General features: G+C 41.1%; 1 protein-coding gene across 1 annotated transcript in view; it reads right to left on the reverse strand.

Annotated features, from left to right (window-relative positions):
- SLC17A5 (solute carrier family 17 member 5) overlaps positions 1 to 27,312 on the reverse strand; it is a 71,047-nt gene that overhangs the window by 38,807 nt on the left and 4,928 nt on the right. Inside the window, exon 2 of the mRNA XM_089681382.1 lies at positions 4,077 to 4,273. Coding sequence (XP_089537508.1) covers positions 4,077 to 4,273 — 197 coding nt within the window. The remainder of the gene's footprint in view (positions 1 to 4,076; positions 4,274 to 27,312) is intronic.

The following is a 27,312-nucleotide window of genomic DNA, read 5'->3' on the forward strand; positions in this document are numbered from 1 at the left end:
CATGGTGGAATAAGAAGGAAATGTGCACATCTGCCCTATACCCAGAGGGTTACTGTGGGGCTTTTGAAATATATTCCTGGGCAGGTACAGTAAAAGGTAATGTGTGGCACTGGAGGGTCTCTGCTATCTGGCTACAAAGTCACTTTGCTTTGTGTGACCCTAAATTACTACTTTAATAGTAACACAAAAAGGAATCATGCAATGATTTGCAACCACAATATTATATTAGCAGTTCATTTTGTTAAGTCATGATATTGGATTGGTCACTGCACCACTTCCTTTTTGTATTAAGATGATAAATTAGATGAGCGCAAATAATTTAATGGAAAACTCCTTGGAGAAAATATGAAATAAATAAAAGTAGAAGTCTGAAATAGGTTTTTTTAAATGTAGCATTGTGGGATCATCAAGACGTAGTACAGTCACTGTAGCTGTGATCCTTGCCTTTAGTTCTCCCTTTTAGCAGAAGGCTGTCCAGGCAGATTGAATCCGGGCAAGGAATTATAAAAATACCTACATTTTTACATACAGCTAGCAGAAATGCCTTCTCTCTTAATATCATCCACCTGTCACATCTGCACAACAGCAACTAGAACTTGGAAAGGGAGGCACAGCAATAGGTGAGGTTCTACTGATGGGATAGGAAACCTTGGTGTTCCAGCTGTAATGAAACTACAAATCCCATCATGCCTTTGGGGATTCATACCCATGGCTATCAGGGTCTTGCAATGTCTTATGGTATTCGTCGTATCCACACAGCTGGAGTCCCAAGGTTGCCTACTCCTGCTCTAATACATTGCACCACCAACCCTGGACACTTTTCGTGATAGAAGGGAATACAAGGGATGACTTCATCAATGTACTATTGCTCCCTCATTTAATCAGCCTTTGCCTGGTTGTGTCCTAAACCACACTGTATAGCTAAACTGCAGAGACATTTTTAGGGAGGGATCATCAATAGAGCAGGACATAACAGTACTGTCTGGTAGAAGGTATCTGGATCAAAGATTTGCTGAACTGAATTACAAATTATTTGGCAGGTTCACATATACTGTATGTATGCACATTTACTTTAACCTCCCTAGTGGTCTGATTATGTCAGTATTTCTGTGCTCAAAGCGGTACATTTATTTGCATGGAAATATGTTTTTTTTTTTTTTATTGTAGGCCTGTAATTCTTAGGAATAACTCACTGAAATCTGTCTGAACAAGAGTCTAGTAAACATCCCGGGTATGTTAAAATTTGAAACACGAAATCATAAATTATAATTGAATAAATAATCATAAAACATAATATAATAATAATAATAAATTTAATTCAATAATATATTCAAACCAAAAACACTGAAATTTGAAATATAGCGCCAAGTTCGCACATCAGTGAGCAAAGTCGCAAAATCGTTTTCAGTGTCTGATGACGAATTTCCCCACAAATCATTATCACTCAATTCTGCAAGTGGTTCTAATTTACTATCGCTGTTCTCTAGCTGGTCTAAAACTGCTTTTGACATAAAGGGATGTTTTTTGGACGCCATGGACATTTCTGTTTCCAGGTAGAAAGAACAGTAAAAATGCAGGCAGGGTACAGGACAAAGCAGTAGGGATAACATGTATGTGAAATGGTTTGGTATATTAATGTTCTACTATGTGATTTTAGTGAATGTCACTTTTTATCATTTTCAAATTTCCCGCCGTTCCATCCCCTGTACGTCCCCGACGCTCGCAGGGTACAGAACCCAGATGACAGATGCCGGCATCCGCCGGATTACATTGCCGGGGACACTGCAGGAGGGACATCGCGGGAGCGAAGGGCAAGGTAAGTGATTGAGGGATCGCGGAGCAGTGCCGCATGGTAAGCCAGAGTGTAGCTCGGGGTTACCGCTTGTGGTACTGAAACTTTACCCCGAGCTACACTCGGGAATACCACCAGGGAGGTTAAAATGCTGAACTGCTGTCAGATTGTTAAAGTACAACTAAAAGGCAAAACCTTTTTTCTTTTTCTTAGTTTTGGATGGAGTGGAGAGGGATTAGAACACTTGTCTGTTTGTATTGCTGTCTGTGCCCCCGCTCTATTTGTCCTGTTTACGGTTATCATTGAAAGTGAAAGAGAAAGAAAATCAAAAATTTTGGGTTGTCCCCAGAAAAGTAATAGAGGGGAAATCTTCATAAATGAGGACACTGGTTCTGGTGACCTAGGGGTCCCCAAGGATTTCCTCTTACCTCCTGTTTGACTACGGGACAGGAAGTGAAGGGAAATCTCCATAATGGGATACAGATAGTTAAAAAACAAAACTGACAGGAGGTTATAACCCTCCCTTACTTTAGCCAAAATGAAAAAAGAAAGGTTTTGCCTATAGTTCTACTTTAATATCATGCAATTGTAAATAGGACTTGAGGAGCCAACCTTCTCGCTGCTTTCCTAGTGCTCATGGATTCCTAATAAGCATAAAATAGCTCAGTATGCCAAATTGCACACTAAGGTGAATCAACATGAGCACAAACTACAGTGTCAGCAGAGCCAAAACCATTTTGTTCACGGGTATTATTGTAGAACACGTACTAAAACCTTACTGAAGAACTGTAAAAAGCCCTCACAAAAACATGAGTATAGAAAAAAAATGAATTTGGCAGTATAAGTAATATTGTTTTTACATACAAATGTTTACATACTTTACAGAATAAAGAAGAAATGCAAGAAGTAAATTGTTTTCCTCCAGGATCTCTATCCATTTGTAAAACAAATTCTCAACCTTGTGATGAAGTATCAGCTGTATCCCTGCCTGGGGCTGTTTACAGTGTCACTTGCTGCAAGTACATGGGAGTCAATTATGTGACACAGTGGCAAAGCGCATACAGGATATTTAATAGGACAGAAGGTGAGTACTTAAAATCAAAAGTGATAGCGAGGACCCAATTTCATTTTTTGAAATAAAAATCCTGCAGTTACCATTTAATAAGCACCACAGAAAAGGAATGTTGTCATGTACATACTGTAATAAAGCCTGACACATTTATGCCTACAATTCACTAGTGAAGACTGCAGAAAGACTTGCAGTTTTATTTACGGAGGCCTGGTTCACACCAATGCAGTGTGTGCTTTGTCCATTTTGCAGTGAGTTTCACGTTTTTTGCACGCACGTTTTTGTGTCATTTTTTTCAGAGTTTTTTCATTAAAAAGGGGAAATGTTTTTGTTGCTGGGCAGAATAAAAAGGCAAAAATGCAACAAAAAAAAAAAACACTACATGCGTTTCAGCCGCATCTTCATTAAACTCTATTGCAGAAAAAAGCTGCTATTGTGCTTAAAAAAGTCCCTGATCCTTTCCAAAAATGCAGCTTCCCAAAAAAGCATAGATGTGAACAAGTCCCATAGGAAACCATGTTAAATGGACTGTAGTGCGTTTCTGCAAAAAGTACTAAAAAACGCATTGGTTTGAACCAGGCCTAAAATTGGAGAGTGTGAAATCTGGTGCAGCTGAGCATGGTAGCCAATTAGCTTCTAACTTCAACTTGTTGAATTGAGCTTTGACAATAATTCCTCATGCACACTGGATGTTTTTACAGCAGCTGATTTTGGCTTTTGACATTTTTTTTCTACAGCCAGTAAACCCCCAGCATGTTATCCTATGTGTCCAAGCACACAGACAGTAATCAACGTTTTTTGGTTGGGACATTTTTGGCTGGAAAAAAACCCAGGACTAGAGGGTTTCTAGAGGAGTTTTTTTTAGCTGTAAAAACAGTCTAATGCTAAAAAATGCAGTAAAACGCTGCAAACCTGCGTTTTTGGACTTTTTTTTTACCCCCCCCCCAAAAAAATGGGGGGGGGGGACCGTTAAAACCCGCAAATGCGGAAAAACGCAGCTAAACACAGAAAAACGCAGCTAAACACTAATGCAAAAACACTGAAAAACTCCTGTTTTTAATGTGACTTTACACAGCTAGCGTTACCAGCAATATCAAAACGTCCAGTGTGCATGAGGGCTAAAACCTGGAAGCTGATTGCACCAGATTTTGCACTGCACTCCCCAGTTTGAACAAATCAACCCCTAGGTGTATTATACAGGCCTATCAAACTTACCGTAGAATTGTGCGGCACACCTGTGTGAGCTGTATGGTCAGGACACACCTTGGCACTTCTGTTTTCTTGTTGATGAGAAGTTGAATTTATCATGTCCACCAACGCCACACTCAGATTAACCCGTAGTGCATACACCATGAAGAATCCAAGTAATGCCAACGCTGCCAGGTTGTAACGAGCAGAGCAACAAATGGGCACTGAAATACAGAGGGACATCTTTCATGTGCACTGCCTCCAGAAGACAATAGGCTGAGCATTATGAATACATAGTGTGAGAAGAGTGTAATTTCCACCTTTGCCAGTCCTGACCTTTTTGTTGTGTTTGCTTAGTACACGGATTGCTTGTTGTGTTTGCATAGAGCTCTGTACTCCTCTCTGCAGCAACACGGATGTAGCTGAACATGGTATCACAGCTAAGGGACATTACTGTGCTTGAGCACCAGGTTATAGTTATAAAGCCTTTATATATTTGATTGATTACAACAAAGCGGACTATATAGCGAAGATAAATGCCCAAAGATTACAACATTTAAGATTACATTTTGCACTTTCCGCAGTTTCTTATGCCAGGCATTGTTATTTCTCTATGTAACCCATAATAATCTTGTCTGTGTCTGAAGCTAGGCATTATTCTTACATAGAGTTGACAAAACGTACCTTGATCTTTCTTTATATCAGCCTCTTATAATTCCCTACACAGCACAACAGACTAAAACAGGGAGGGGCCAACCCAAGTTCTACTGCAGTACATGCATTCTGAAAAGAAACACACTGATAGAAGGAAACAGCAGAGAGAAGATCTTATCAGCATGCCTCTGGTCCTTCACTGTTCTGCCACTAGGCGGGGCAAGTCCAAGAATAGGCTGTGCTGTCTAGCTGCAGTACTGACTGCATAGGAGCCCCAACAAGTGCAGGACCTGACTGTGTTGTCACATAGTGGTGTCTGGATCACAAGACTGACCGAACAGAATAAAAATATTTTGACAGTTATAACTGTATATGTATTTCAATGGAGTGGCAGTCTGTCTGGAGTTCAGCTTTTCTGAAAATATGTACTGTAAATCAAGTTGTAGTGCAATATTTCTTTTATGAAAAAATTAAGGGGAATTTCATTTTACATATTACGCTTTATTACAGAACAGCCCAAATAAAAACTGGATTTTTTCTTACTCACTATAGAATCCCCTTTTGAGTTAATTGCCAGACAAAGCCCTTCACATTCTTGACTGCAGGGTTATAGTGCCACCTTCAGGAATAGGACACTAGGCAGAGAAAAAAAACCCCTAATCACAGCACTGTCTGTGGGCAGTCCTGATTGGTAGTAAACCCCCTATCTGCCCTAGACAGCTCAGTTTGTCACAGCGGGTGCTGTGTCCTCCAATGAACTCCGAGAAAGGGATTTGTGAGTAACAAAAAAATCCAGCTCTCTCTTATGCTCATAGACACAGCCCTTCAAATTCTTGACCGTAGGGATGTCCAAAACGGTGCCACATTGAGGGGTGGGTAAAAAAACAAAGCGACACCCAAAAAGAACCTCCCGTAAGAGGGACCAGAAACCTCAGACAGCAACATGCAAAACTTTGCGGTAGAAACAAGCACTCAAAGATGCCAGAACATCAACTTTGTAAAACTTGGTAAAAAAAAGTGTGCACAGATGACCAAGTAGCCACCGTACAAGCTTGAGACACAGACGCCTGATGTTGGAACGCCCAGGAAGCACTAATAGCCCTGGCAGTGTGTGCCGTGGCAGGGAAGAAGGGCGCCCAACCCCTAATGGCGTAAGCTTAGACAACTGACAGCCTATAGCAGAGAGAGGGTTCACTAACAACTAGGACTGCCCATAGGCGGTGCTGTGCTTGTTTTTTCCTGCCTAGTATCCTACTCCTGAAGGTGGCGCTATAACCCTACAGTCAAGTATGTGAAGGGCCGTGTCTGTCAATGAATAAAGGAGAAATATATTTTCCCATATAGTAGTGCACTGTAATTATTCGCTGCAAACCATACATTGATTGTATACAAGTCCCACAGATAAAGTATTCCAGAAGACTAGGGAAAGGAGCACAAATTATCAAGTGACTTGACAGGTTTGATACACTCATAAAAACCCTATAACAGGAACAAAAAGTACACACACACAAAAAAAAAAAAAAAAAAGTATAAATTCATGCTCAGATTCTTATTTCCATAGTTTACTAAACAAAAAGCAAGCTACATTCTGCATACATAACCAACCTAGACAAATATGTGTATATCCACACAGCCAGACAAGTCAACATCTGACTACAAACACACAGAACCTGTTAAAGAGTATGGACACACTCAACAGAACATCACAACTGCATAAACATACAAATGTACACACAGTACATGTAAAGGAGGTTAAAATAAAATGATACTTGGTGAAGATTACTGATCTTACAATAGATCTGTCTCTGATTTTTGATGGTACAATATGGAAAGCATATAGTGTTTATGTTGATATTTTTCCAGAATGTCATTGATACCTGCAGTGTCATCTCGTTTGCAAGAGAGTGCTACAAGACTGTAGTTGCTAGGAGAGGAACACAAATGCGATTCAGCGGCACACCTTAACTACTAGCTTTTGGTGTGTCTGTAAGGAGTAGTGGCCAATATTAGATATCTATAAGAGAGATATGACAGCCAATAGTAGCTGACACCACAGGGGCCTGTACAGAGACCAGAAGAGGGCTGGGTAGTGCCCCAGTGTTGGCAAACATTTAAGCAAGCCCTGCAGTAGGACTCTTCTGTTAGAAAGTCCAGGCCTAGGGAGGTGGGGAGTGGAGGAGCTGGGCCAGCTCACACAGTAATTAGACACCCCCAGAAGAGAAGAGGACTTTGACATGCATGGAGGGAGGGGATTATGCTAGACTAGTCACATTTTCTAGCTGTTCAAAACGATACATTTTGAGTGAATAACAAATATTTATGGAATACAAAAGCTGCAAGCAAGCATTTAAAATACTTGATTTTTTTGTGATTTTATCAAAAAGGTCTCTTTAAATGTCTGAAAAGCCTGCTGGCAACATAAAAGACAGATACACAGAGAAAAACCTACATGCACTTACAGGCTCCATGCACCCTAGCATTTTTATAAGCTCCTAGAAGCTATTATCAGCATATTTTTTTCTGCTCCTAGAAGCTAAATAGTGTTATCCAATGTGGAGCTTTTTCTCTAGCAGAAAAAAACCCCAAAACCTCTAAACGCTCCTAAACCCTACTAAAAACGCTCCTAATAGCTTTTTTTCCTAGCTTTTTTTTCCTCTACATGTACTGAAAACACTAATAAAAAGCCAACGCTCCTAAATGCTTCTGACGCTACTAAAAATACTATTACCAGTGTTTTTGATCCAGCGTTTTTTGAGCTTAACACTAGAGCCACAATCAGACAGACATACACACAAACCAATCCCCATATATACTGCCTATACAAAGCTGCAGGGACCTGCATATGTATGCTTACATAGGGAGGCAGATCATCATGCACCCAAAGACAGACCAATATACTGTACTAAACAAACACATTACACACACAATAGCTGCCATTTACCAGTCTATAACCATATTTACCTAATCACTAAACAAACACTGTCTCACCCGCTAACTGCTGTGTGCACACTACCATACTAGCCTGAAAATGAACACATGTAACTAGTACATACCATACCAGCCATATGACCACATAGTACCACACCGGTCTATGCCCGCACAATGTACAGGACGGTGAAATCATCAACCACTGCTGCTGAAAAGACGGTCTGCACTGGATGGTTTTAGCTTGGATAGTTGTATTGTAACAGGCAATAATACAATTATGGTGGGCTGGATAGAACAGTGAACAGGAACAAGATACTAAATTAGATAGCAGGCAGATCTGGTCCAGCAGTATAACAGAATGGCTATTTCAGGTTTATACATTCCACAACATGAAAACATGCTCATGCCAATTTAGACACAATTTTACATGCTTACAAAAGCACTATGCTACAGGTTATACCATATACAGAGTGAAAATCATATTTCCCATTATGAGGATGTGGCAGGATCTCTCTCTCTATCTATTTATATACAGTCAGGTCCATAAATATTGGGACATCGACACAATTCTAACATTTTTGGCTCTATACACCACCACAATGGATTTGAAATGAAACGAACAAGATGTGCTTCAACTGCAGACTGTCTGCTTTAATTTGAGGGTATTTACATCCAAATCAGGTGAACGGTGTAGGAATTACAACAGTTTGCATATGTGCCTCCCACTTATTAAGGGACCAAAAGTAATGGGACAATTGGCTTCTCAGCTGTTCCATGGCCAGGTGTGTGTTATTTCCTCATTATCCCAATTACAATGAGCAGATAAAAGGTCCAGAGTTCATTTCAAGTGTGCCATTTGCATTTGGAATCTGTTGCTGTCAACTCTCAAGATGAGATCCAAAGAGCTGTCACTATCAGTGAAGCAAGCCATCATTAGGCTGAAAAAACAAAACAAACCCATCAGAGAGATAGCAAAAACATTAGGCGTGGCCAAAACAACTGTTTGGAACATTCTTAAAAAGAAGGAATGCACCGGTGAGCTCAGCAACACCAAAAGACCCGGAAGACCACGGAAAACAACTGTGGTGGATGAGCGAAGAATTCTTTCCCTGGTGAAGAAAACACCCTTCACAACAGTTGGCCAGATCAAGAACACTCTCCAGGAGGTAGGTGTATGTGTGTCAAAGTCAATAATCAAGAGAAGACTTCACCAGAGTGAATACAGAAGGTTCACCACAAGATGTAAACCATTGGTGAGCCTCAAAAACAGGAAGGCCAGATTAGAGTTTGCCAAACGACATCTAAAAAAGCCTTCACAGTTCTGGAACAACATCCTATGGACAGATGAGACCAAGATCAACTTGTACCAGAGTGATGGGAAGAGAAGAGTATGGAGAAGGAAAGGAACTGCTCTTGATCCTAAGCATACCACCTCATCAGTGAAGCATGGTGGTGGTAGTGTCATGGCGTGGGCATGTATGGCTGCCAATGGAACTGGTTCTCTTGTATTTATTGATGATGTGACTGCTGACAAAAGCAGCAGGATGAATTCTGAAGTGTTTCGGGCAATATTATCTGCTCATATTCAGCCAAATGCTTCAGAAATCATTGGACGCCGCTTCACAGTGCAGATGGACAATGACCCAAAGCATACTGCAAAAGCAACCAAAGAGTTTTTTAAGGGAAAGAAATGGAATGTTATGCAATGGCCAAGTCAATCACCTGACCTGAATCCGATTGAGCATGCCTTTCACTTGCTGAAGACAAAACTGAAGGGAAAATGCCCCAAGAACAAGCAGGAACTGAAGACAGTTGCAGTAGAGGCCTGGCAGAGCATCACCAGGGATGAAACCCAGCGTCTGGTGATGTCTATGCGTTCCAGACTTCAGGCTGTAATTGACTGCAAAGGATTTGCAACCAAGTATTAAAAAGTGAAAGTTTGATTTAGGATTATTATTCTGTCCCATTACTTTTGGTCCCTTAACAAGTGGGAGGCACATATGCAAACGGTTGTAATTCCTACACCGTTCACCTGATTTGGATGTAAATACCCTCAAATTAAAGCGGACACTCTGCAGTTAAAGCACATCTTGTTTGTTTAATTTCAAATCCATTGTGGTGGTGTATAGAGCCAAAAATGTTAGAATTGTGTCAATGTCCCAATATTTATGGACCTGACTGTACATACATACACAATTCTTCATTAAAAAGTAAAATGTTTCAACGACTTATGGAGGCCATAGACGGGTTCAAAACCGCCAGTTTTTAAAAGAAAATAAAAAAAAATGAAAAATCGGTCGTTCAATAAGCCGGCGTTACCACCAACGGTGAAAAAAAAAAAAAAAAGCGGATGATTTTTGTCCCGTCTACGGCCGGCATTTAATTACTTCTGGCCCTTGCAGAGAGCTCCGCTATTATATCTGACATGAAAAAGTATTGTGGTTGCAACAATGTATCTATTTGTATCCATTTCGGATACAGATGTTTTTATTCAGATACAAATAGATACTTTGTTGCAACCGCAATCTTCTTCTCCTTCATGGCTTATGCGCAGATTTTTTTATCGGTAAAACGATCGGCCGATTTGCCCATCATTGTCGAGAAAATTGGCCAATCGGCAAAATCGGCCAATTTTTTTCCCAACTTTACCGATAAAAAAGAAAAAAAAAATTATATGTGCCAAAACCCCAAAAAATGGCCAACCAATTAACCGTGCGAAAATCGGCCGATTTTCAACCCGTCTATGCCCTGCATTAGGATCATGATTCAAGAGTGTATCATTCACCAAAATGTTTTTTCTGTAACTACAATATCTTAAATTATATCCAATATCGAATAATGTTTTTTTTGGTTTACATAGCATGGGAAAGCATTAGAACCTCCTCTGGGTTTTTACTGCTATCTGGCACACCACGAGGCTAGGTTCACATCTAGCATTTTATGAACTCGCCTTTTTTTGGTGATTTGTGGTGCTACATGCATAGGACTGCCAATAATTCCAAAGGGCTGCCCATCACACACAAAAGTAGCTCATGTATCTTTTTAGGCATTGAGCTTTGTGCATTTGTAACGTGCATGTGCTTGCTACTTTTGGGGCACCATTAACAATGAATGGCACAAGTGCAACATGTGTTTTGCACGCGTTCAAAAACTGCTCAGGTGTGATTCTATTTACTCTCGCTTCTAGTTCTGCTAGCAATGGTTCCACCAGACATTCATTTATTGAAGATCTACAACATGGACACCAGCAGAAAACCAGAAAAACATCAGAACCAGAAGTGAGGAGAAATCTCTCCCAGATAGCTGTAGGCATTTATATGAATAGATGGGTTAGGCAGGATAGGTAGGAGGAGGGGGGGAGGAAACATTTTTTTAAGCAAGTGTTAAGCTTTCATTCAACTTTAGGCCTCGTCCACATATCGTGTAGCGGGAATGCGCGTCCCTGCTCAAGATTTGTTTGCATGATTTTCACAAGATTCTGCGTGTCAGCATAGGACAGCCCATTCACTTCAATGGACTGGCTTATGCATACAGTCAGGTCCATAAATATTGGGACATCAACACAATTCTAACATTTTTGGCTCTATACACCACCACAATGGATTTGAAATGAAACAAACAAGATGTGCTTTAACTGCAGACTGTCTGCTTTAATTTGAGGGTATTTACATCCAAATCAGGTGAACGGTGTAGGAATTACAACAGTTTGCATATGTGCCTCCCACTTGTTAAGGGACCAAAAGTAATGGGACAATTGGCTTCTCAGCTGTTCCATGGCCAGGTGTGTGTTATTCCCTCATTATCCCAATTACAATGAGCAGATAAAAGGTCCAGAGTTCATTTCAAGTGTGCTATTTGCATTTGGAATCTGTTGCTGTTAACTCTCAAGATGAGATCCAAAGAGCTGTCACTATCAGTGAAGCAAGCCATCATTAGGCTGAAAAAACAAAAACAAACCCATCAGAGAGATAGCAAAAACATTAGGCGTGGCCAAAACAACTGTTTGGAACATTCTTAAAAAGAAGGAACGCATCGGTGAGCTCAGCAACACCAAAGACTCGGAATACCACGGAAAACAACTGTGGCGGATGACCGAAGAATTCTTTCCCTGGTGAAGAAAACACCCTTCACAACAGTTGGCCAGATCAAGAACACTCTCCAGGAGGTAGGTGTATGTGTGTAAAAGTCAACAATCAAGAGAAGACTTCACCAGAGTGAATACAGAGGGTTCACCACAAGATGTAAACCATTGGTGAGCCTCAAAAACAGGAAGGCCATATCAGAGTTTGCCAAACGACATCTAAAAAAGCCTTCACAGTTCTGGAACAACATCCTATGGACAGATGAGACCAAGATCAACTTGTAGCAGAGTGATGGGAAGAGAAGAGTATGGAGAAGGAAAGGAACTGCTCATGATCCTAAGCATACCACCTCATCAGTGAAGCATGGTGGTGGTAGTGTCATGGCGTGGGCATGTATGGCTGCCAATGGAACTGGTTCTCTTGTATTTATTGATGATGTGACTGCTGACAAAAGCAGCAGGATGAATTCTGAAGTGTTTCGGGCAATATTATCTGCTCATATTCAGCCAAATGCTTCAGAACTCATTGGACGCCGCTTCACAGTGCAGATGGACAATGACCCAAAGCATACTGCAAAAGCAACCAAAGAGTTTAAGGGAAAGAAGTGGAATGTTATGCAATGGCCAAGTCAATCACCCGACCTGAATCCGATTGAGCATGCATTTCGCTTGCTGAAGACAAAACTGAAGGGAAAATGCCCCAAGAACAAGCAAGAACTGAAGACAGTTGCAGTAGAGGCCTGGCAGAGCATCACCAGGGATGAAACCCAGCGTCTGGTGATGTCTATGCGTTCCAGACTTCAGGCTGTAATTGACTGCAAAGAATTTGCAACCAAGTATTAAAAAGTGAAAGTTTGATTTATGATTATCATTCTGTCCCATTACTTTTGGTCCCTTAACAAGTGGGAGGCACATATGCAAACTGTTGTAATTCCTACACCATTCACCTGATTTGGATGTAAATTAAAGCTGACAGTCTACAGTTAAAGCACATCTTGTTTGTTTCATTCAAATCCATTGTGGTGGTGTATAGAGCCAAAAATGTTACAATTGTGTCGATGTCCCAATATTTATGGACCTGACTGTATATATTGCCCAAAAGAAGCCCCTACTCCTTTTTGGGTGAGAAGCTTAGCACGACTTTTAAACACACGTTTTGCAGGAGTTCAGCTTTATATCTTTTTCATTGTGACACTAAGTGAGGAGAAACTTTTCTTATGAAGCCCCAGACAGCTGTAAAAACCCACCACATGTTCTCATCTTTTCTTAGTCTATCCAAAATGTGGATGTGGTTAGACTTACAGTACATCACAGCGGAGCCAATATATCGCTGGAGAGAAAGGACTTCCTAGGATGGCAAGGACATAGATTCAACACATAAATGAATAAAATAAATTCCAGATTTATTAAGCCCCCTTACATATAAAAAGTTTAAAAAGAATTACATCTGGTGCACAATACAATATTCTTTGACATACTACAAAGACCACTTGAGTGCTCTGATTCACAGGTAACAGATTCTGGTCAAACACAATTAGGGGATTACTTTATTTTATAGGATTAATAAAGCCTGAAACTTTAAAAATTAATGTCCTAGAAGTCCTAGTCCCTAGTTTTTTTTCCTACTGTAATAATTTGCTTGTCTGGGATAAAGACACTCCACGATTTTAGTTCAGCGTCATCCTGCTTCTCTCCCTTTTTTAAACCATCTTATGGAAAAGGTTAAGAGAAAAACAGACGACCCAATTCTATTTATGACGCATTAGCCAAGGACATCACCACAGTACATCTGACAGTTTCCTAATGCAATTATGAGCACACGCATGAACTGACTCATTCATAGAAAATACAAATACTTACCAGCTGGCAGTGAACACACACACACACACACACACACACACACACACACACACTTATTATACAAGATTTATATAGCACCAACAGTTTGCTCAGCGCTTTACAATGTAACGGGAAACAAATACAGCAACAATACAGTTCAAGACAAGAGGGTTAGGAGGGCCCTGCTCCTTGGAGCTTACAATCTAGGAGGGAGGGGCTAGTGGTACAAAAAGGCAGTAACTGTGGGGGATGGACTGGTAGGAAGAGTAGAAGAATCCATTATTAGCTGAGGGTAGGATAGGCGTCCCTGAAGAGATAGGTTTTCAGAGATCGTCTAAAAGTGAGCAGAGTAGGCGATAGTCTGATAAATTGGGGTAGAGAGTTCCAGAGGATGGGGGAAGCTCCAGAGAAGTCCTGGAGATGAGCATGGGAGGAGGAGACAAGGGAGTTAGAGAGCAGGAGGTCGTGCGAGGAGCGGAGAGTACGGTTTGGGTGATATTTGGAGACAAGATTGGTGATGTAATTTGGGGCAGTTATAAATGGCTTTATAGGTTATTGTTAATGTTTTGAATTGTATCCGTTGGGCAACGGGAAGCCAGTGGAGGGATTAGCAGAGAGGGGTGGCTGATACAGAACGGTTAGTAAGATGGATGAGTCTGGCAGCAGAATTCATGATCGATTGAAGAAGAGGGGATAGCCTGCGATGAGGTAGGCCAATGAGGAAGGAGTTACAATAGTCAAGGCGAGAGATAACAACAAGGGAGTGAATTGCTTAGTAGTAGAATCACTCCCTTTACATTTTATTGCTTTGCAGCCTGAAATGAAGACAGACAGTTTTTTGCTTTATCCAACTGTATTTACTCAGTGCAACTAATAACATCCAAGTGAAAGATATAACACCAATGTCAGAAAAAAAAAAAAAAAATTAAAAAAAACCCACAAAAACAGATTCACCAAGTTGGAAAAAGGATCACGCCCCTCCAAAAAATCAGGTTACTCAATCAGGTGTTGCCAATCACCTTCTCAATGGCACACAGAGCCATCTGACTTTCAACTATGATCGGCTGTGGTCATTTTAATTAGCTCAGAATGAAAAGAGTGTTACTGGATCATTGCAGTCCTTGGTAGTGCAACTGAAACAGTCAACTATGGATGGCAAGGCACTGTCAAAAGACCTCTGGGATAAAGTTGGACAGGAACAAGACAGGAGATGGATACAAAAAAATGTCAAAGGTCTTATCAATGCCTAGAAGCACAGTGAAGTCTATTATTAGGCAGTGGAAGGTATTTGGTACAATACAGACCCTCCCTGTATCAGAACATCACTCCAAACTGGATGAAAGAGTCAGGAGGAAACTGGTCAGAGAGGCTATCAAGAGGCCTACAATAATTCTGAAGCAGTTGCAGGAATTTATGACAAAGAGTGGTCATTGTGTGCATGTGACGATATCACAAATGCTCCACAAATGTATGTACTGTATGGGAGGGTTGCAAGAAAAAGGCCACTCCTCAAGAAAGGCCACATGCAGGTCACGACTAAAAACTTTGCAAAAAAAAAAAAAAAAAAGCAAGTTGAAGATTTTGATGACACATGGAAATAGTATTCATAAATCATGTGCAAAACCTTGGCAACAGTAGATCAAACAGAAGCCAAGATGACATCTTCTTTAAAAGGATAGGAGGGTTTAGTTCTACATTAAAACCCAGCTACAAGCAAAAATGAGACAAGGGGCTGCAATACTCACTTTCTTTACAGCACTGTTCCTTGCAGTAATTCCTTTCTGCCAAAAATTGTCCTTGGTTCTTCTTGTCCTGGTTGAATGATGGCCAGCAACATCCTTCACTCCAAGAGAGCATGATCATAGCATTTTGCACCCACATACAATACTGCAGAGAGTGGCGCTCATGTCATTGTGCTAGCGCCAATCCCTGCATCATTTAGGGCCACCCACCGTTTCAGAAGAACCAAATAAGATTATGATTCTTCTACATGTCACGCGACCAGCCTGAATTCATCTGGAAAAGTGAAGTATGAAGAAGAAAAAAAAACAGAAAAAAACACCCAAAAAACTAAAAACTTCCTGGGGGTGGGTAGAGCCTTAAGTTTGGTTACTTTTCTACACTCAACATCATGCACAGACCTTTAGGATCATGAAACATTAGATACTCTACTAGGATGTCTTTACACATAAACGTTTATTGGCCATTTTACAAAGTACAATTTATAAAATAAAAAAAACTCCATGTACCAACTGCCCACCCCACCCCAATTTCTAGAGGGTCCTGAAGCACCTGCACAAATTGTTTGTGTGCCTCTAGATGGATGTTTTTAACCATTAAAAGTTTGTCATGTGGATGCAATAATCCCAACGGAGAAACGTTATTGCATAATAACCAGAATTACAAGAAGTTCAGCAGGAAAACTGCAGCACAATGTTCTCTTATATAGGCCGACTTAATTTTCTTTAAGTAAACAACCAGAAGAAATATTCATGTTCCACAGAAAAGGAAGTTGATTAAAAAGGATATGCTCTCACCGGCAAAAGGTATACTGTATATACATACAGGACACAAAAAAGTGAAGAAACAGATAATGCACCAGAAAATTGTTACAAATGTTTAGGCATTTTCATGTTAAATTTTTTGTTTTGTATTGGTATGACACAAAAAAGTGGAGAAACAAAAATCCAAATCTGACACATTTCACGCAAAATTACAAAAAAAAAAAAAAAAAGACTGGACAAAATTAATGGCACCCTCAATGTAATATTTGGTAGCACATCCCTTGGAAAAAAATAACTGAAATCAATTGCTTCCTATAACCATCAATTAGTTTCTTACACCTCTTTACTGGAATTTTGGACCTCTCTTTCGCCAACTGCTTCGGGTCTCTCAGATTGGAAGGGTTCCTTTTCCAAACTGATGTTTGGAGACCTCTCCACAGGTGCTCTATGGGATTGAGATCTGGACTCATTGCTGGCCAGTTAAGTACTCTCCAGTGCTTTGTCTTAAACCATTTCTGGGTGCCTTTTGAAGTGTGCTTTGGGTCATTGTCCTACTGTAAGACCCATGACCTCTGATGGAGACCCAACTTTCTGACACAGGGCCCTACATTGCACCCCAGAATACTTTGGCACTCTTCAAATTTCATAATGCCATGCACACAGTCAAGACATCCAGTGCCTGAAGCAGGAGAGCAACCCCAAAACATCAGTAAACTCCCTCCCATGTTTGACTGTAGGGATGGTATTATTTCTTTAAAAGGCCTCATTTATTTTTCAGAAAACGGTAGAATGTTGGGCTTTACTAAAAAGCTGTAATTTTGTTTTGTCTGTCTACAGCACATTCTCCCAAAAGAATTTTGGCTTCCTCAGATAACATTTTGGCAAACTCCAATCTGGCTTTTTTATGTTTCTGTGTCAGCAGTGGGGTCTTCCTGGGTCTCCTACCATTGTATCCCTTTTCAATCATATTGCGACATATAGTTCGAGCTGACACAGTTCTACCCTGTGCCTGAAGGTCCGCTTGAATTTGTCTGGAAGTAATCAAAGTCCTTTATCCATCATTTGAACAATCCTTTGTTGCAATCGTTGATCAAGTTTTTCTCTTTTGTCCATATCCAGGAAGATTAGCTACAGTGCATTGGGCTGTAAACCTCTTGTCAATGTTGTGCACAGTGGACACAGGAACATTAAGATCTGTTCATTGATACAGGTGAGTTTAAATTGCAAACTACAGAAGCATCACAAACTTGGAATACAATTATTTGTTACAATTTTGAGAAGGTACCAATAATTTTGTCCAGTCAATTTTTGGAGTTTTGCGTGGAATGTGTCAGATTTGGCTTTTTGCTTCTCCTCTTTTTTGTGTCAGATCAATACAAAAAACAAAAAATTAACATGAGAATGCCTAAACATTTGTAACAATTTTCTAGGCGAAGTGGTACATTATCTGACAGAAATGCGGGGGTGCCAATGTTTTTGGCCAGGACTGTACACACACAGTGTATGTTTATTATAGATTTTAATACACAGGTTGGATGCTTCAAGGGAGGGGCCAAACTATGATAGTGACCCCTAAAACACTATCCTTCTGCTGATCTACAACCATTGCAGATATGTTCAAATCCTATCGGCCGAAGCCCAGGACATGTAGTTCCGGGTGCTGGTCAGGAGTTTTTTGTGACATTTAGCCATGCTGTGGGCAAGCAGCAGGACTTACTGAGCCAACTGTCGGCTCCCTGTTAAAATCAATCCGAGCAGCTACTAGTCAAGCTGACCTCCCACCACCTCCTCCTCCTCCACACCAGGATAGTCCTGCCTTCCCAGGTGTCATTGGCGATTCAAGCTCAGGCCGCATCCCCCCCCCCCAGTCGCTGCCTTCTCTACAGTCATTGCTGGATTTAGCGGAGGGTGCTCCTGTCGCCTCCTCCTCCTCACCAGGATAGTCTTGCCCTCCCAGGCGTCACTGAGGTGTCGAGCTCAGGCCACAACTCCACCTCTTCTACACAGTCATCGTCCGCTCTAGCGGAGGGTGCTCCCACCGCCTCCGCCACACCAGGACAGTCCTCTCCCCACTCGAGAGATCGAGCTCAGGGTGGCACTTACACTGACCATAAATGTAAATTGTTACAGGTCACCCTACATATAAAAACAGTGTCAGTCACTGTGAGTATAAACCAAAATGTTCAATAAATGTTGCTTTTCAGTGTAAGTCCATGCACCCTATAAGATCTTCATATACAGTGGGGCAAAAAAGTATTTAGTCAGCCACCAATTGTGCAAGCTCTCCCACTTAAAAAGATGAGAGAGGCCTGTAATTGGCATCATAGGTAGACCTCAACTATGACAGACAAAATGAGAAAAAAAAAATCCTGACAATCACATTGGCTGATTTGGAAAGAATTTATTTGAAAATTATGGTGGAAAATCAGTAATTTGGTCAATATCAAAAAGTTCATCTCAATACTTTGACCTCTGTCATTGCCAACAAAGGATATATAACAAACGTTTCCTGTAAGTCTTAACAAGGTTGGCACACACTGTTGCTGGTATGTTGGCCCATTCCTCCATGCAGATCTCCTCTAGGGCAGTGATGTTTTGGGGCTGTCGCTAGGCAACACAGACTTTCAACTCCCTCCAAAGGTTTTCTATGGGGTTGAGATCTGGAGACTGGCTAGGCCACTCCAGGACCTTGAAATGCTTCTTACAAAGCCACTTCTTCATTGCCCGGGTGGTATGTTTGGGATCATTGTCATGTTGGAAGACCCAGCCACGTTTCATCTTCAATGCCCTTGCTGATGGAAGGAGGTTTGCACTCAAAATCTCACGATACATGGCCCCATTCATTCTGTCCTGTACATGGATCAGTCGTCCTGGTCCCTTTGCGGAGAAACAGCCCCAAAGCATGATGTTGCCACCCCCATGCTTCACAGTAGGTATGGTGTTCTTTGTATGCAACTCAGCATTCTCTCTCCTCCAAACACGACGAGTTGTGTTTCTATCAAACAGTTCTATTTTGGTTTCATCGGACCATATGACATTCTCCCAATCCTCTTCTGGATCATCCAAATGCTCTCTAGCAAACTTCAGATGGGCCCGGACATGTACTGGCTTAAGCAGGGGGACAAGTCTGGCACTGCAGGATCTGAGTCCCTGGTAGCGTAGTGTGTTACTGATGGTAGCCTGTGTTACGTTGGTTCCAGCTCTCTGCAGGTCATTCACTAGGTCCCCCCGTGTGGTCCTGGGATTTTTGCTCACCGTTCTTGTGATCATTTTGACCCCACGGGGTGAGATCTTGCGTGGAGCCCCAGATTGAGGGAGATTATCAGTGGTCTTGTATGTCTTCCATTTTCTAATTATTGCTCCCACAGTTGATTTGTTCACACCAAGCTGCTTGCCTATTGCAGATTCAGTCTTCCCAGCCTGGTGCAGGTCTACAATTTTGTTTCTGGTGTCCTTCGACAGCTCTTTGGTCTTCACCATAGTGGCGTTTGGAGTGTGACTGTTTGAGGTTGTGGACAGGTGTCTTTTATACTGATAACAAGTTCAAACAGGTGCCATTGATACAGGTAATGAGTGCAGGACAGAGGAGCCTCTTAAAGAAGAAGGTACAGGTCTGTGAGAGCCAGAAATCTTGCTTGTTTGTAGGTGACCAAATACTTATTTTCCACCATAATTTGCAAATAAATTCTTTCCAAATCAGCCAATGTGATTGTCTGGATTTTGTTTCTCAATTTGTCTCTCATAGTTGAGGTCTACCTATGATGCCAATTACAGGCCTCTCTCATCTTTTTAAGTGGGAGAACTTGCACAATTGGTGGCTGACTAAATACTTTTTTACCCCACTGTAGTCCCCCAGTACTTTGTGCAAAACCTTTTTAAAAGTGTTGTGAAACTTTATTAAAAGCACTTTACATCAATGCAGAGTATATGCCGCTTTAAAAAGCAGCCTAATAGCTCACTATCTCCTCTATTTTCTGTAAGTCTAATTTCTTGCAGAAGTCATTGAGATCTTCTGGGAACCTCAGCCTTGCCGATTTTCCAGCTTTCCATCCGAGTATACATGCTGAAAAGCCCCAGTTATATTTAACTTTTTTCTCTCTCATGTGCTTTAACAACGGTTTCAAAATTCTTCTAGCCAGTGTCTCTGGAGCAATGTCCACAAAAATGTGTAAGTTTGTTTCCTCATATTTTATTTTGGTAGTCATGTAAACTTTTCCATATTCTCTGTCTTCGAAATGATGAAATCGAACTATCACATCTGAGGTTTTCCACCGGTATTCCTTTTGGCCGCCTAATCCTATGTACTCTCTCAATTTTTAACATTTCTGTCGCTGATCTTCCCATTATTGGATTACACATGCTCTCTATTTTCTAACATAGATCCTCTTCCTGTTCCTTTTCTTCTGGTAGACCTCTGATCCTTATGTTAGTTCTTCTATTGTGATTCTCCTGGTCTTCCATTTTAAATGAGAGCTTTCTCTGTTCTTTACGCATCACTTCCACTTGAGTTTCTAATTTATTGATTAATTGCATGTATGCCTCCATTCTCCCCTCTACTTCTTCAACTCAAGTTAGTATCCGACCCAAATCATTGCATAAAGTCCCCATCTCACTTTTCATGGACATTTTTAGTTTCGTGAACATTTCTGCCATCTCAGTTTTTGTAGGTATTTATGAAACGGCTCCTTGCTGTTCCATACTGCCGTGTTCTCTTACACTTTCCATGTTTATAAATTCTTTATTCGGATTCTCTTCCAGTATCCCAATCTGGCTTGATCTCCATCATAGTTTTTAATTCCTTCATGCGGTTTCTCCATAGTTTGGGTCTCTGGGCTTTTCTCCTGCAGAGACATGTATTTTCTTATTGTACTTGAATTTGCATTTGATTGGGGTTTTTTGATTACACCCCCCCCCCCCTTTAACAGATCTATTCTTCATTCTCGTTTAAGGATTTACCGTTAGAAGGAAAGACTTCCCTCCCCCCCTTTATTCTGATGGTTTTTACTGCCTCTAATGTGTTACTTTGGAAATTGTAATAATCTAGAAAGTTCCGCCAACCCTAAAACACCCCGGCTCATGTAATCCTCACACATAGTTCTCTGTTCCCCCCAGTGCAGAGGTTAATTTTAGATTACAACAATTAGATCAGGAACAACAAAGGATTAAATGTCCTGCCATTAGCTACGGCAACTCATCACTACCTTTCATGCCAACTGTATAGGATTGTTCAATCCCACCTGATGTCTCCAAGTCCGTTTCCAGGAGGGTCCAGGTGGATCAAGGGGGGGGAACTATACAGTTGCAAGAAAAAGTATGTGAACCCCTTGGGATTACGTGGAGTTTTACATGAATCGGGCATAAAATGTGCTCTGAACGTCATCTAAGTCACAACAATAGAAGAACACAGTCCGCTGAACATAATACTACACAAACATTAGATGTTGCCATAGAAAATATAGGGTACTAAAGTTTGTTGCCGTTTCACGAGCGTGCACAAATTTAAGGTTTGACATGTTGGATATCTATTTACTCGATGCAACCTTGTCTTTTATATTTAAAAAAAAAAAAATGGATACTTTATTGCTTTTTGTGCCCTAAAATTAACATAAGTATTTTTTACTGAAATTTTGCGTTTTCTAAACCTTTGATATCGTGTGACATAAAAAATTGGAACCATTTACTTTTATTCTCTAGGGTCTCTGCTTTCAGAAAATATATCATGTTTAGGGGGTTAGTGTAATCTTCAGGCCTAAAACAATTTAACCGTGTGCAAATAACACAAAAACAGCTCTGGCAGTGAAAGAGATAAAAGATAAGCCGGACACTCCGCTTTACAGACGAGCAGCCAATCGGTGCTTATTACACTGCAATAACTGTCTCCTCCCTGCTAGTCCCCGGGTGCAGGACTGGAGACAGGCATGGAGGGGAGGAGGAGATAAACAGCGCATTGTTAAAAATATTAAACGTTTAAGTCGCCATAAAGCCCCTTTTGTTTTTAAAAGCCCCAGACATTACTTAAAGCAGATTTAAATACGGTTTTGGTTCAAATTTATGTTTTTTTTTTTTTTATCAGGACAAGTAGATTGTCATGAGGGACAAGTAGATTGGGACACTGATTTAGTCCCCGGACAAGTAGTTTTTTTTCAGAAATTTCCACACCACTGGGCAGGCAGGGATGTGAGTAGGACATATACAGTGCAATGTTAAAATCTTATTTAAATACGGATTTGGTTAAAATTATTATTTTTCAATCAAGACAAATAGATTGGGACCTTGATTTAGTCCCTAGGACAAGTAGTTTTTTTTTTGTTTATAATTTCCATACCCCTGCACTCTGTTTTTACTAAAAACAGGAAACAATCCATACATTGCAAAGGATTTCCAGAGCACCATGGGTCGGCTAAAGAGCTGCCTGCATAGATGTCCAGTTGTCAGTCTCACTGAAATTTTGGACTGAGATGTCCAATAAGGGATAAGTCACCGTTTCAGCATAAGCTACAGGGGCCTGTAAAAACAGGCTTGTTCCTGTAGGCTGTAAAAAGATAGAGGAAAAAATTTTAAAAAAGTTTTGGGGTCCACCTGCTGGCTACCAAATAAAGCAAATCCATGTTAGACTGGAAAAGCATGACATTCAAAAGATTCACAAAACTATTTTACATTATCAGCATAACATCTAATACATGCCAAAGCATTCCTTTAAAATACATTTAAAGCTTCTCAAAGCATAGCTACATGGTTACAATGGGGATATTCAACAAAAAACAAACAAACAAAAAAAAACAAAAAAAAACACAGGTTAAATGCGGCATTTCCTGCACGTTCAACTATAAAAAATAATGTTTGTAAATAACAGCTTCCATTTTAGAACTTACTGAGTGACATATTGTACATACCAGTCATGGCAGATTTCAAGTGTTCAAAGGAACAGTCACAGCCCAATTTATGAACTGAAGCAGTGTCTGTTGGTACTCTTATCACACTGGGATAACATCCTTCTTTGTGAGCATGTGATATCCTATCAAGAGCTTTTTCAGGTGACTTTACTGATTTTTCAGTAAATATTTACTGGTGCTGGGATCTGAGCCTGGCTAGGACCACCATACCATGAGCAGCGCATACCTCTGATGTCAGCCCATCAGAGGGAAGACCACAAGTGACCCATTGTGTAGCCCAGTGTTTCTCAACCTTTTTTCAGTCAAGGCACCCTTAAAAATTCTGCACAATCTCGATTCACCCCATTCTAAAATTCCCCATTCTAGTCGTTTTACGTAAAAGCAGCATTCAGTGGTATCTACACAAATAGGACACTAGAAGAGATTTATTCTTAAAAAGCAATGTACCTTTCCACACTGGTACTAACTAATATTCCAGCATATCTCTTCTACCTCAGCTAACATGACCCCAGTGTTGATGAAGGGCAGCCAAGGATGTCCTCAGTGCCCAACAATCTTATTAACCTATGACATTGCAGGGCTGTTGAATGCCTATTGCCCGACGCCCAGGACATGTAGTTCCGGGCACCAGGCAGGTAGTTTTTTTTTTACCTTCGGCCCTGCTGCGGGCAAGCAGCAGGGCTCACCTGTCAGGTGGAAGCATTAGGGAAGCAGCGCTGCCGCTGATTGCTTCCGCACAGTGCCAGCCTCCGCTCCCCCCCCCGTGTGAAGCTCCGCCCACTGTCTCCTGGGCTCCACTTTACCATCTGTGGGTCCGGGAGCGGCTCACAGCCAGCAGCGAGAGGGGAGGGAGGAGAGCGGACACGTCCACTCCCCTTCTTTTCCTGACACGGAAGTGACGTTATGATGTCACTTTTGGGTCCCTGTTGAGAGATTCCCGGCAATTGAGGCTGGGAAAGAATGTAATGCAGTGTGATGTGCACTGCAGTACATTCAGAGGAGCAGAGCGGAACCATCCAGGGTCTGTTAGACTTTGGATGTCTCAATAAAGAGAACCTGTCACCCAAAAACCATCACATAGAAGACATTGTCCCCTATGTGATGAAAAAAAGTAGTGTTTTTAAATTGTAAAAAATTAAGTCACACCCAAGCACATAACATCCCCCCCCCCCCCAAGAAAAAAAACCAGAGGCCCCTCCCACCCCCAAATATACACACACGTACAAACGGAAAAGCACACGCCGGGGCGCCTACACATGAAATCATTGATTACTGTACACGTTACATATCGCCACCCACGCCAGCCAGAATGAGAGCAATAATTCTAGCACCAGACTTCCTCCGTAACACTATACTAGATGGGGCTTTAAAAGCGTCACCTATAGAGAATATAGGGTACTGAAGTTCCTCGCCATTTCACGAGTGCATGCAAATTTAAGGTTTGACAAGTTGGATATCTATTTACTTGCTGCAGCATCATCTTTTATATTTTACAAAGAAATAGGGTAGTTTATTGCTTTTTTTTTGTGCCCTAAAATTAACGAATTTGTATTTTTTTGCTGAAATTTTCCAGTCATATCATGTAACATACAAAATTGGAACTACCACTTTTTTATTCTCTAGGTTCTCTGATTTCAGAAAATAGATCATGTTTGGGGGTTGTGTGTAATTTTCAGACCTAAAATGATTTTTTTTAATCTTGTGCAACAGAAAAAAAAAAAAAAAACACAAAAAAGCTCTGGCAGTGACAGGGATAAAGGATAAGCTGGACACTCCCCTTTCCTGACAAGCAGCCAGTCAGTGCTCACTACACTACAAGGTCTCTCTGCTCCAAGCTAGTCCCCGGGTGCAGTGCTGGAGACAGGCAGGGAGGGGAGGAGATAACCAGCACAATGTTAAAAATATTACACATTTAAGTCACCATAAAACCCCTTTTGTTTTTAAAACATTCCTAATATCACCTCCGATTAAAATACGCTTTTGGTTACTTTTTTTTTTTTTATCTGGACAAGTAGATTGTCATGAGGAACAAGTAGATTGGGGCACTGATTTAGTCCCTGGACAAGCAGTTTTTAAAAAAAAATGTACACACCCCTGGGACGTCATTGGTTGTTGAACACCAGCAGCTGGCTAATACGATACCCAAGCATGTAATGCTGCATATTAAAACTCTGTGGCTTTGTGTAACAAAAAAAAAAAGAAACACACACACACACACACACACACACACACACACACACACACTTGATCCACCTGTTGGCTTGCTGACAACGTTTGGGCAAATCTGGGCAATTTTTAGGCCAAGGCACCCCTGAAGAACCCAGAAGGCACCCTGGTAAGAAAAAAAAAAAGGCTGCTCTAACTTTTAAGTCACAAGTAGCCTGTATAAAGGAAATTCTCCACCAAACACTAGTATGAACAAAATGCAAAAGGGAACACTATCCTAAGAACTCTTCACACTGGTCAGTTGCGTTTTTGGCTACTTTCACACTGCTCTGTTGCAAAAACGCAGTAAGGCTACATTCACACTAATCTGTAGAAATTATGTGGCAATAACACATGCATTTTTGCCGCGGTTTTTTCAGGGCATGCAACTCAAAAACTGCACCAAAACCGCAACACTGCTGTGTTTTTGACGCATTTTCCATTGATTTCATTAGGGAGGTGCTTTTTGGTGCATTTTTTTTTATCACAGCAAATCTGCACCAAGCAGGATTTTAGAACCTACAACAAACCCACAACGGATCAGTGTGATCCATAGGATTACATGTTCAAATGTTTTTCTTCCACTTTTTATGGCGAAAGTAGAAGAAAAACAGATCCATGTGAAAGTAGCCTAAAAACACAATCTTCTGTTTTTTCAATGAACAATTGATCAAGAACTCATCAGTGTGAAAGGGCCCTAACATGCACCAAAAATACTGCAAGCAGGACTTTAAAAATGCAACTGACCATGTGAAGCGTTCCATAGAATTTAAAGGGATGCATTTTTCATCTACTTTTTTTAACTGACAAAGTGAGCAGTGTGAAATGACCCAAATGCACCCTAGGGATGAGCTCAGGTTTGTTAAGATCCTAGTCCAAACCCACCCGAGTGAGCCCACCAGGAAGATGTCACTATATTATTATTATACAGGATTTATATAGCGCCAACAGTTTGCTCAGTGCTTTATAATATAAAAAGGGAGACAAGACAGTTCAATACAAGAGGGTTAGGAGGGCCCTGCTCCTTGGAGCTTACAATCTAGGAGGGAGGGGCTAGTGGTACAAAAGGTAATAACTGTAAGGGATGAACTGATAGAAGGAATAGAAGATTCTGTTATTAGCTGAAGGCGGGATAGGCTTCCCTGAAGAGATAGGGTTTCAGAGATCGCCTAAAAGTGAGCAGAGTAGGCGATAGTTCCAGAGGATGGGGGAAGCTCTGGAGAAGTCCTGGAGACTAGCATGGGAGGAGGAGACAAGGGAGCTAGAGAGAAGGAGGAGCGGAGAGGACGGTTTGGGTGATATCTGAAGACAAGATTGGTGATGTAATTAGGGGCAGAGTTATAACTGGCTTTATACGTTATTGTTAATGTTTTGAATTTTATTCGTTGGGCAATGGGAAGCCAGTGGAGGGATTGCAGATATGGAATGGTTAATAAAAAGGTGGATGAGTCTGGCAGCAGCATTCATGATAGACTGAAGAGGGGATAGCCAGCGATGAGGTAGGCCAATGAGGAGGGAGTTACATTAGTCAAGGCGAGATATAACAAGGGAGTGAATAAGTTGCTTAGTGGTTTCAGAGGTTAAGAACGGCCGTATCTTGGAGATGTCGCGGAGGTGAAGTCTACAAAATTTTGACAGTGATTTGGGGCTGAAAGAACAGATGGGAGTCCAGGATTACACCTAGTACCGTGGCATGAGGGGAGAGACTGATGGTTGTTTTATTGATCTTGATGGAGAAGTCAGGGGAAGGGGCACAGGCTGGAGGGAATAGTACAAGCTCTGTTTTGGAAAGATTGAGTTTGAGGAAGTGGAGTGACATCCATGCCGATATGTCACTTAGTAGGTTAGTAATGCAAGAGGAGACTGAAGGGGCGAGGTGTGGAGTAAAAAGATAGATTTGTGTCATCAGCATAGAGATGGTACTTAAAGCCATGGGAGTTTATCAAGTGACCATGGGAGGAGATGTAGATGGAGAAGAGAAGGGGTCCAAGGACAGAACCTTGAGGGACCCCTACAGAAAGAGGAAATGGAGAGGAGGAGACAGAGTAAAGCTGGCAATACATTATACAATCTTCTTGACAATTTTGCTTTAGATTTACCAAAAACCATATAAATATGGAGGTCAAACCTAAACCACACTTTAGATTGTATCCAATTAG

This window comes from Staurois parvus, unplaced genomic scaffold (genome assembly GCF_062004578.1).
Source record: "Staurois parvus isolate SC_StPar_1 unplaced genomic scaffold, SC_StPar_1.0 ptg000264l, whole genome shotgun sequence".
Lineage (NCBI taxonomy): Eukaryota > Metazoa > Chordata > Amphibia > Anura > Ranidae > Staurois > Staurois parvus.